Source organism: Centropristis striata, chromosome 2 (genome assembly GCF_030273125.1).
Source record: "Centropristis striata isolate RG_2023a ecotype Rhode Island chromosome 2, C.striata_1.0, whole genome shotgun sequence".
Lineage (NCBI taxonomy): Eukaryota > Metazoa > Chordata > Actinopteri > Perciformes > Serranidae > Centropristis > Centropristis striata.
The window spans coordinates 10,760,675-10,773,155 of NC_081518.1; the positions used below are offsets into that span (position 1 = coordinate 10,760,675).

Genomic DNA, 12,481 nt, shown 5'->3' on the forward strand with positions numbered 1-12,481 from the left:
TCAATGTTGCTCTCGGGTTCATAGTGTTTGTGTTCTGAGAAGGTGAATGTTTTCAGGTTCAGCTCTTCATAGTTCATTGCCACATGATTATAATCCACACTTTGCAATCCCGTGTTTTCAAACTCGTCTTCTGCTCTAAATTCATCGTCATCTAGTCCATCATATGGAGGCAGAAAATCCGTTTCCATAATAGGATTGTGATTGGCCATTATAGTTCGTTTCTTAGTCCGGATTGTGATATTTATTCGTGTTTGTCCATTTCCTCGATGTTCCTGATGACCAGCACTTTGGCTTGCTCTGGTGTCCCGTTTAGTTTAATGAATATTTTACAGTTTGTTGTCCATGTGTGTTGAATTTTTCCCTGTTTTTTCATGAGGCGTGCTTTTCTGGCGATATCGGCGTTTCTTTTGGTTAGGTGCTCATTGATAAATACGTTTGATCCTTTCAGTTTCCTTCCTTGTTTTAACAGTGCGGTTTTGTGTTTTCTGTTTACAAACGTCATGATCACGGCTCGTTTGTCGCTGTCATCTCTCCGGGGTGGCAAGCCTCAACACTGTTCCAGTCCACTTCAATCCCTTTAGATTTTAGGAAGGTAGCCACTTGTTGCTCTACGGAGCTGACATCCTGCTCACCGGGCTCCCCCCCGTTGTCCGCGGTCACCGCCCGGGCGTATGACCAGGGTTTGATACGGAGCCGGGTCACAATCACATCGTTGACCCTGGTGTACTGCTCCACCTTTGCCACTCGGCTCTCCAGGTGCACCAGACGCCGGTCTTTCTCGGCATTCTGGATCCGGAGAGTCTTCACTTCCTCCACCAGGTCCAGGATGGATTTCTGTTGCTGTTTCACAATAGAAATCTCCCCAGACAAGAAGTCCAAAGACTTCTTAATGTCCTCTCCCTCTTCGGCTGTCAGAACCTTCTTCGGACCCATGTTGCTAGGTAACGCGAGGTAGCGTCTGCTGTTACCCTAGCCGCCCGCTAGCTAGTTTGTCCACTAGCAGCCTAGCTCAGTTCTCTCCGTCCGTGTTCCGTAAATCCGTGTCGTTAAAGCCAGTCAGTTTTCAAGCCAAGGGTGTCCGCAGATAGTCCGATGTCCGTAATCCAAAATCAGTAGCCAATAACACAGAAATAGTCCAAAACCGAGCAACAAAACACACAAACTCTCTCCAAACTTTTCTCCAACACAGGTACAGTCACTTCCGGCCGGATATTTAAGCCTACAAGGACTTTCTTCAAATAAGGCAAAAAAAAAATCGGGACCCAAAGATGAACTGATTAGATTTGGGTGATCAAAAGTCAAGGTCAATGTGGCTTCACAAAATATGTTTTGGCAATACCTCAAGAATCCATACACCAATTATGACACACTTCATACAAAAGTTTAAAAGTATATAATTATTTAATCATGTCATTGCATACCCAAAAGGTCAAAGGTCAACTTCACAGTGAAATCATAATGTTCTGGCTAATATTCAAAGCCATAGTTACATAGGAACAGAAGAGGAGACATTTGGTCGGATACCGAATTGGTGATACTAATCTTGGGTGCCAACCTTATACTGTGGTGATTGTATAGATATTCTGTGTTGCCTGGTTGAAGATGTCTGTAAAGCACTGTTATACTCTGTTCAACTTTCTTATGTTGCCAAGTTGCACTGATCTTCCTGGCAGCCATTACTCCAACCTCCATATCTACTTGTCCCACAGCACTCAATTGAAATAAATTAATTCCAGCTGTTTTGTCTCCTGTGGTTTACTGCCACTGTGAGCATTCAGTTACAGGTTCATGATCACAATCCAAACAACAGGAAGCAAAATGACCAACAAGAAAGATTGAGTCTAGTAAGAAGGCTAAAATCTTCATCAATTTCACAATAAAATGTACTAAAGAAGGTATTGATCAACAAAGGGAATACAAGCAAAGTCTTGCAATATTAATCAAGTCCAATTACATTTTTATGTTGTGATAAATCTAATCCATCCTATCTTCACTTTTCTCCTCTTACATGCATTACAGCATTTCAAATCAAAACACACACAGATATTCACCTGCTGTTTTTAACTCTTACCAGTGGAGAACTTGCATCCTGAGACTTCTAGCTTTTACCGGTGATTTCTAGAAAATATGCTGTATTACTTGTTACTGGTTTCCTCTGTAAAATTGAATCCAATTTAGCAGCATCATTTTCAGAAATATAAATTAAATTTGGAACATTTATCACGGCTGGAGACAAACTCAACTGTGAATAATCTAGTTTTTATTTTTACATTGAGGGCTGTAATATCCCCTCTGCCTTGAATCTACTGCTTCCCGCAGGTGCTATACAAGGGTTAAACTGCAAAAATCTACAATTCGGTGTGTACAACATTTTCATTCCACCACTTTTAATTGTTGCAAACAACATTTAAACTAAGCTAACCAATTTATTTACCCACCATGAATTTCCCAAATATTTTTTTCTCTGGAATTTCTGTATATAAATCTGGATGGTTTTGCATGAAAAGAGAGGTTTCATCAATTCTTCAGACTGTAATAAAGTCCCTTAACAGCTCACTTGTTACCTCAGCATCTTTCATGTGATATTTTAGGCTCTATCTTCGTGGTGCTTCACGAGGTCCATGCTGATGCAAAGCTGAGCAAAGTGACTATTTCCTGAAGGCACAGTGAGGGTTTTTGCCTCCCTTGCGTTGTTCAGTGTTTGGATGACTCACTGTGTGTTGCAGAGGACAGGCACAGGCAATACAGCAGTGCCCTGCAATTTTGGTTTCAGGGCTCACCACATTTTGTGGCGTCCTTTTTTTCCAACCAGGTCAGCAATGCAGTGTTCACCTATGTTCTGTCATATTATCATTAATTAAATAGGCAGACCTGCACATAAGCCTTTAACCTGTGTTTTTATTCATGCTCTGTGCTCCTGTTCTTGTGCTTCGGTTGACAGGTGTATGACGGAGAGAACACTTCATCCCGTTTCCTTGGCAACTTTACACGTGACGGTATGATGGGTGCCATCATCAATAGTACGTCTAATCGATTGTGGTTGGAGTTCAACAGCAACGCCTCTGGATCCAATCAGGGCTTTCGCCTCACATACACAAGTGAGTTTTAAAAAAAGTTTATTTCACGGCTTTGTTAAATATTTGATTCTGGTTGGTCACGTACAACAATCTACCGTCTGTTATTTCTGAAGAGCAGACTGCTGCTACATGTAACAGAATGCTGCAATGGTCGGAGTTCCAGCATAAATTATTTACTGTTTGGCTGAAGCAATGACATTATTTTAACCCTCAGGAGTCCACAATTTACGAGCCCTGCCATCAACTTCCCTCTAAAGTACTGGTTTGCAACTCCATGCTAGTTTTTGTTTGAGAGATAAGGTCAAATATATTTTAGTATAAAACAGAACAAGTCGTTATCCTCATTTTACCTCTTACCTGTATTCACATTTGCAGCATTTCAAATTCTTCATTGAGCATGATCGTGTTTTGAAAGTTAAAAAAAGCAACATCATTTTCAAAATCAGATTTTACGTTTTGGGTTCAATCTGCTGATCCAGTAACTAAAATGAAAAAAACAATTAACAGGTCATATAGGTGAGGTTGAGCTGGAAAAAAAAAGATACCAGCATGGTATGGTAAATAATGTTTTTAGTGGCAGAATTCAAAATATTAAAAAACAGAAAAAAATTGCCCACGCCTCCAGCGGTAAATGAACAAAGTCATTTTAAAATTAATATTTTTGTGTCAGATCTTTGATGTATTTAATAAATAACTTCGTAATAATCGTCAGAGTCCTGCATCACCCTGTCTGGGTTCAGTTCACAATAATGACCTGCTCACTGTTCATTATCTGTTACTTTACGTAGGATCAACTGACTACAAACTGAACAGCAATATAGACATTTATGTCTTCTATATTTACTGTTACAGCAATGGTTTGTTCAAGTATGACCAACACAAGAAACTAACCTTCCCTCTAACGCTGTCTCTCTCTCACACGCAGGCACACAGTTTTTCCCATGCACACAAATAGTAATTTCCTAAATTTTGAGTAGCTCATCATGAAGGCCCTTGTAAGGAGATGTTTTTAATTGAAAACTAGAGTGGTAGTGATTGTGTTAGATTGCACTCGTGAATACATCCTGCATCTGTCCTGTGCCACAGTCAAGTGATTCTTGAGTGCTACATACCAGAACAAAATAGGAGTCATGTACTACAGAACTCCAGAGACTTGTCTTTCTCCGTCAGCAAATTACCAAGCTATTTCTTTCCCTTCTTACAGCTGAAAAGAAATCAACAATCAGTTTTCTAAGCGGTTTCTGTTGAAGGTGGGGTCCAAAGTGCAACAGCAGTTTACCAAGCATACAAAAAAACATAAGCATATGAATGCTTGAGAGACATACTATGCATTTACACTTTTCTTTCTCTCTCTCCCTCTCTCTCCTCTCTCTCTCTCTCTCTCTCTCTCTCTCTCTCTCTCTCTCTCTCTCTCTCTCTCTCTGTCACACACACACACACAAACACACACATCTTAATGGCCTTAAAGAGAGTCTGTTAAGAAGGCAGGACCAGCTGCTGTGTAAGTCAAAGAGGCTATTAGAGGAGCATTTATCTGCAAGTCATTAAAAGAAGGTGAGAAAGTGACACATCTGGAGTGGAAGAGTGACTGGACGGAGGGACAAGCGGATGAAGGAAGATGGTATATGGATACTAGATGGATGCTCTGTATGTCAGTTAAACCATTAGACAGCCGTTAGTCTGCAAGTCGTTAAGCTGGAGAAGGTGACACCTTCTGCAAAGTTCTGCTACAATGGATGAGCCAATGGATAGATAAGAGAGATTGATAGAAGGTTTATACAGGAGAAAGAGAGAGGAGCATCTGATCAAGGGAGGTGGAGATGGTTTCTTAAATAGGGTCAGGGACTTGAGTAAAAACGCTTTAATACTACAAAGTGTTAGAGGCTATTTTAATACAGTTATAAGAGTTCAAAACATCTGTTCATGACATTAACAAGATGGGTTGATGGAAATTAGATGCATCTGTTTTACTGAAAAGGATGCAGGAGGGGGTAGACAGTTGTAGGCACACCTCGCAATACTGTGGAGACAGCTCACTTAAAAAGTTGCTGGCTGTGTAAAAGATGCTAATACAAAGCTCTGGAAAGATAAATGAGAAGAGGTGGAAGAGAAGATTGTGATTGGATGATGATATTTATATTATCTGTTTTTTTGGACAGGATTAAGACACAAAATACAATATATATTTGTCTCTTGATTCTGTCCAAAAAACAGATAATATATATAGTTTCATCACTTAATTACATCACTTAACAGTCAAGAGGATTGATGGAGATTACTGTTGTCTAATCAAATGATTTAATGACACAGTCACAGTCTTAACTAAAAAATACTTGAATAATCATGAAATAATTATATATATAAATTGGATAGTTAGAAAGATAAGCAATGTGCTGCTGTGGACAGCGGCAACAGCAAAACGTATTTCAGCCACCTGCAAAAATCTATTTTGGTTTAGGTTTACGCCATGAAATATTTTCAACACTTTATCTTGCAGTCAGACATCACTTTTCTTTGACATTTTCTCAACCGTAGAACTTTCCTATTCCCACAAGCACAACTATGCACAGCACAGCATTACAGAAAAAATGGTTGTCTAATAATCAGTCATTATGCAATAACATATAGTGCAAACTTAGTATTAATTAAAAACTGGATTTTCCTGTGGTTAAAGTCCATGTATGTTACTCTACATTCAGTCTATGCGGTTGTGCTGGGGTTTGTATTTACTGTAAATCTCGAGTAAAGGTTTGATCAAAATGTTTTCAGTAAATTATCATGTCATAAGTGTGATTCTTTTACAACAGATACATAACAAATATGTTGAAATAACAGTTTATGATATTGACCAATTCTCACCATACATTGTCCATTACATCACAACAAACATTTTTGATCTGAGGGGTTCATGAGAGGGTGACCTAGGGGATAGAAAATATGTTGATGTTGTGTCTTTGTTTATCCATCTGTCTTCGAGGCAGAAAAACTTTCCTGTACTTTGTTATCTTCCGAACACACAGCCATCCCTTGCAGGGTGCTCATTCAAGTGTACAGTATATTTGTGGTTGTGTGGGATGTGAAATTATCATTTGATGTTTTCCCACAGATTCATAGGGAAACCACATTTTCCATCCAGAAATGTAATCTCTGTTGCTCAGTACACACCGGGTGTGTCTTCCAGAAAGGGGAGAAGCCCATACATTTTTAAAATATCACAGAAACAAGCATATGGGTAGAATCTGATGAAATGTCCATTTGCTCTCACTGCAGCTGTCACATCAGGTTTCAGCAGTGACAGTGAGTGTTCAAACTTGAAATTTCTGCAGGAAGTAGTGGGGTTCAGGAGAGGAATAGTATAACCTTATGTCCTGGTCAGAGTCACCCTGTTCATTTATGCAATGTTGTCTTGCTGCATGGACAGGAGAACTAATCTGTATTTGTGTCTGTGTGTCTCCTCCTAGGTTTTGACCTGGTCCGCTGCGAGGAACCAGGTGTTCCTAGTTATGGCTATAAGATCCAAGACGACGGCCATTACGCCAACACTTTTGTCCTGTACTCCTGTAACCCTGGATACAGTCTACATGGCAGCAGTACACTGACCTGCCTTAGCGGGGACAGACGTGTCTGGGACAAACCACTTCCTTCCTGCCTTGGTTAGTATGCCAACATGTGTGTAGGTTCTATGTATATAAATAATACAGAACTACATGATCTGAATTATTAACCATCAATTCCGTGAGAAATATAGCGAGGGGGGAAAGCAGCAGTCTATCCGCTACTCGTTGTGTGTGTTTCTACGCTCCAGCGAGAGCATGATGATTCAAAGGAAAGAGTGATTGAACAAGTGATTGAGTCCAAACAGGTGAATACTTTGAAAAAAGGGCATGGGGACTGATTCAACACACTGTGGGAAATATTCATTGTGGGGCTAATACACCTCTGTGCGTAAAAACACCTCTTGCTGATCCATCAACCCGTGCACACAAAGCTATCTGAGCGTGGACAGCAGGATGTCACCGGGCATGACATTTTAGTGCACCAGGCTTCTGTGTATTTTAAGGATGGCATGCTTCAAGTGCAAAAATAGGGAATGACTGTCTGAATTGAACTGTGATAAATTTATAATATAAGCCAGACTACTTTCTTGTACCCTGAAGGTGTGCACAGTATTTTATGCCAAGGACTTTGACAGAAGCCTTAGCTTTCTGTTCTATTCTGAGCATGCACAATAAATAAAATATTCTGTCAGGAGAGACTTTTTTCAGATGCCAGAAAATGATGTGATGTAAAAAACGGTATTGATTCATCCAAAATTGTTGAGTGTATCTTTTCAGATAGTGGACAACGCCGGCTGGAGCAAAAGTGCACCCAAATGCACTTTACGTTACAACCCAAAATTGAAAACTGCATCCTGTCTTACTTTTAAAAGTTCTCATAATTAATGCCTCCATGCTTTTATGTCAGTACAGTCAAAGTAGGGGCAATTATTCCACCAAGAGGAATTCAACTTTTGTCATCTCAGCTAGTTTACTGTGCAGCCACATTAACTATCATATGATGACTAATTTGGATTTTTTTTTAAAACTCTGGGGAGTCAGTAACTCAGTTTTCAACACAGAGTGATGACAAAAGTAAGCAATTATTGTAGAACATTGGAAAACCTCCTTAAAGCTTAATGTAATAGTTAACTCTGATAGCTTCTGTGCACACCCAAAATATCAGGTTTTAGTTTTCAGACCATAAAAAAGACAAAAAAATAAAGGTTTCTCATTTGGCATATCTAGAATATATTTGAATATTTCCTAGGTTTTGAGGTAGATAAGCTGCCAGAGGGCAGATTTAGTTGGCACTTGACAGCTCTTAATTAGGGTAGAGTGGAGTGTGCCAAACGATTCAGGTGCTTTGACAGACTTTTTTTTATCTTTTGCTCATGGACCTGTGAATATGGTTTTGTGTTTTAGCTACAGCATGTACAGCTGGTCATTCTGATTCCTTATTGTCCTTCAGTAACCACCCGTGAAGCATGAACTCAACATTTGATGGTTTATTGTTTCTAGCTAGCTTTAAAATCCCTAAAGCAAATTCACAATTTTTTGAAGTCCATAATTCCTGCATGCCTATAAATAATTTGTGGTTTTGCATATTTTACAAATTAAAGCACTTTCTCTGTAAGTAGTTCTACCTTGTTGGGTAGACACAGGCATTTGGCACATGTTAATTTGGAATTCCCAACTGCAGAACCAAGCCTTGTGTCTGTTTAACCTGCCAGCACACCTGAGCTCTCTGAGGTGGGACATGGCCTGATGTGGTTGCTAATGGCAACTAAAAAGAGTGTGTGTGTGTGTGTGTGTGTGTGTGTGTAGACGTGTGCGGTGACTGTATTTATGTGGGACTGAGTGAGAATGAGTTGGCTGGGTGTGTGTAAATCTCAGTGTGTGTGTCCCTGTGTACCTCGGCAGTCAGTCATTAATTTGTAGCTGCTCTGTCGCTGCCTTATTTCAGGTAAGCCAGCAACCAGGAGAATACTTGCTGGCAGAGCCCTGGGCTAACTACCTCTATAGCTACCTTTGTATCTTCCCCCTTTGTCTGACTGCTGGGGCGTTAGTCTTTCTGCCTCTTTGACTGTCTCCTTCCCTGTCTGTCTGGCTCTGTCCCATATCTGCATGTACTAGCATGGAGATGAGGAGATGGTTTTGCTTCAGGCTGTTTCTATACCATCTTTCTCTCCATCTCTGTCTCTCTGTCTGTCTCTCTCTCTCTCTCTTACATTGAGTCAAACGGAGTGGTGGTCTACCTCTGGCTCTTTTTGACGTTCTCTCGTTCTCTATTCATGCAGTAAACCTGTCTATCTTCTCCTGTATATGTTCATGCCTCTTATTCTCTCTTTCTTTTTCCATCCTGGGAAATTGCAGTTGTCATTGGAACAGACTTAATAAATAACCCTCTTTTTTTTCTACTTGGGCGTTTGTGCCTATCCCCCATTCTACTTGCTTGTCACGATGAAACATAGCAGAATAGCTGTCTTTCCTCCTTTGTTTTCTATCACCAGGGTGTGACATGTGTTGGTGTATGCATTCATACGTGTGCATGCGCGCCCATAGGCACAAGTGTTTTCAAGTATGTTTCTGGCCTTGTGTGTGATTGTGTCATCATTTGCTACTCCCTTTGTGTTTGCGTTGACATGTGTATTCCTGAGCATTCCGCCAAGGGCAATGCAACAGCAGTAGGTTGTCATGGTATTGTAGATTGCGGAGCTGTGTTAATAGCGCCCTCTCAACTCACACAAACACAAAACGCACACACTGATATGAAGCATTCTCTATACCAAACTGTTTTCTAATCAGCAGCGATCTGCTGGCTCAGTGGGCTACCATGTACGACCATGATGAGTTCAAAACTGCTCCCAGCCTTTTCCCCTGCTTCCTGCTATCTCCCCTGTTCCTCACCAACCAAAAACAATACAAAAATATCACAAAAGCCAGTTCTCCCTTGTGCATTAAATAGCATATTTTTTCATGAACTTTGAACACTATTGGGAAATCCTTCCCAGCCATCAAAGTTACACACCAACCTTGAAACTGCATAGTTTGAATAATTCAAGGTTGATTTAATGATTCAAGCCCCCTTTTAACTGATTCTCATTTAACTCAACCTCCACACCCTGGAGTAATTTACAGGACAGTGGTGGAGCCGCCTCTTGAAGAGATGAATCAAACTGTTAATGGGGCAGGAAAGAAGACCAAGAAATGTGATACAAACAATCAATTGGCATTGAAAGTAAAGGTCTTCACAGGTCCAACATTCATCCCAAACACATGCATGAAAAACACACCCCAATGTGCATAAATTTGAGTTGACCCTGACAAACTCTCGAGAACGCCACACCGACAGCAGGATCACACACTATCAATTATCAAGATGCTGAGGTTAAAAAGAGCATCGATATTATAATAATTATGTACAGAGAATAAGTGCTGAGTCATAGAAACTAATGATTTGTCATTTATAAACATTGTGAAAGATGATAATGTTCTCACCATTGTCTGTGAATCTAGTTATAAATCATTTGTAATTTAATGGCATACATTTTTTACATAGGCTAATTATTTCCCAAAATGTTTTCTCCAGTCTGATATATCAACACTTGAGACCCTGCCCCAAATAATTTTAACTCGGTTGAACTCAGGTCATGGGTCAGAAAGAGAGATGGACTGTTAAAGGGTGAACATGCACAAATCACATAAAAGAGCAAGAATTATATCATAGCAGCAAACAAATCAAGTTGTGTTAGATCCAAGCACCAACCTCCAGTTCCAATTAGTGTGCCAATGCGGAAGTGCGTCACACATGCATTACCTTTAATGGCCAGCAGGGGCCGACTCCACTGGCTGCAAAAAGAACTCAAAGAAAACAATGACCCTACCTCTCACTTGATGTATTATCTCAGTCAACACTTTACTACTAAGTTTATGGTCTCAATCACTTGTTTAAAGTTTATAGAAGACACAACACAGGTAATGTGATTGACAGGTTGCTGCATGTGTTTTTTTGACCCTTTATCAGTGTTTATCAGTGTAGTTAGTTTATCAAAGTTATTCTGAAATATTTGGTCAAATGTCTTCATCATACTTAAAGACGCTCTAAGGAGTCAGCTGTTCATTTGAATTGGATTGTAAAAAAATAAAATCAGAGACTCGTATTCTCTAATACAGTTCAAATGTCTTCATTATTAAGAAAAGTGGATTTTATGGCTGATTTATCACTGCAAGTTGCCAACAATATCTACTGCAGAGTTTGTAATTCATAGTTAATCTGCAGCACTGATGCTTCTTCTATGTTTGATCTGTCCAGATACATGCGTGTAGTAGCTGTAGTGTTATAGCTGCTGTGGTTTTGTGTGTATTTCAGATGTGGTTCTGTATGTATTTCTGATTTTATGGATATATTTCAAAGGGCCTAAAACATAGAGGGAAAAGAGTGGTGTTAGTTTTCCCCCAGTGAGGTTTATCCCTTTGTCTTATGTCCTTATAGCGGAGTGTGGAGGTCACATAACTGGAGCAGTGTCTGGACGGATTCTGTCTCCAGGATATCCTGCTCCATATGACAACAACCTCCACTGTACCTGGACTATAGAGGCTGACACAGGCAAGACTATCAGGTAATTATGAAGCAGTTGGATACGTACACTGAAGCAACTGTGAGTATGATAATGGCCTGAAGTTATTAGGACTTTTTTTCGGTTTTAAATTAAAGGAAACGAGCCAAGAGATGTTTTTCTTACAGAAACTAGAAGGCCACTTTGAGAGCACAGACATCCCCCTAGGAATGCCTTATATCACAATGTTAATGTTCCAACTTTAAGTCGTGAATTTTCCCAGTCAGGAACACATTCTTTTGAATATTCCCACACCACATGATTGCAAGACAAGTGCCCGAACTTACAATTTGAACGAAACAGAAATATAATTTGTATATCTGCAACATGATTCAGAATGGAGTGGTTTCTTCCTTGGTCTATGATACACCCCTCACCCAAATTTCATGAAAATTGGTCAGGTAGTTTTTCTGTAGTCCTGACAAACAAATTGAGGCAAAACATGATCAGACAATAAGTATACTAACAAGTGTTTGCAGAATGGCTGTGCTCTGGCCAAGACAGGGTTAGCTTACTGGCTAACTCACTCTACATGGACAGAGAAACAGACACAGTATTCAGGTAAACACTCACCAGAGTGCCAGGTAATGATATATTCACTAATTATAGATAAATGTTAACTGTCAAAGTCACTGCTGTGTAGGAGGGTACACCACATTAGTCATTATGCCACCGTCATGTTTCTCAACACAAGCTGACATTCCTCTGTGTGTGTGTGTGTGTGTGTGTGTGTGTGTGTGTGTGCGCTAGTGTGATCTGTCTGTTTTCAGATCTGCTTAATTTAATTTATGGTTGACTTGATTTTGGTAAAACTGCTGAATAATGAGCAGTAGGTAATGTTTGTATTGAATCTCTGATCTCCTGTGTAATTTCTGTGTTTTCTCAGCCTCCACTTCATCGTCTTTGACACTGAGGTCGGCCACGATATCCTGAGAGTTTGGGATGGACCATCAGCGCCATCAGACGGGGGGATCCTGTTGAAAGAATGGTCCGGCCAAGCCTTACCTGAAGATATCCACTCGACTTTCAACACACTCACGCTGCAGTTTGATTCTGATTATTTCATCAGCAAGCAAGGATTTTCCATCCAGTTTTCCAGTAAGTAGACTTCTCCCTAAATCAGAATCATTGAACTTGGAATTCACATGGTAGAGGAAATGCTGAATGACTGAAAACTATTAAAAATGTGCCATGATTGTACTCTGTACACTGTATCCCCCACATCAATTTATGAATAAAAACCAATTAC

General features: G+C 40.0%; 1 protein-coding gene across 1 annotated transcript in view; it reads left to right on the forward strand.

Moving 5' to 3' along the window:
* Positions 1–12,481, forward strand: part of LOC131992507 (CUB and sushi domain-containing protein 1-like) — a 442,029-nt gene that overhangs the window by 313,358 nt on the left and 116,190 nt on the right. Inside the window, exons 25-28 of the mRNA XM_059358115.1 lie at positions 2,942–3,098; positions 6,539–6,730; positions 11,109–11,235; positions 12,119–12,330. Of these exons, the coding sequence (XP_059214098.1) occupies positions 2,942–3,098; positions 6,539–6,730; positions 11,109–11,235; positions 12,119–12,330 (688 nt within the window). The remainder of the gene's footprint in view (positions 1–2,941; positions 3,099–6,538; positions 6,731–11,108; positions 11,236–12,118; positions 12,331–12,481) is intronic.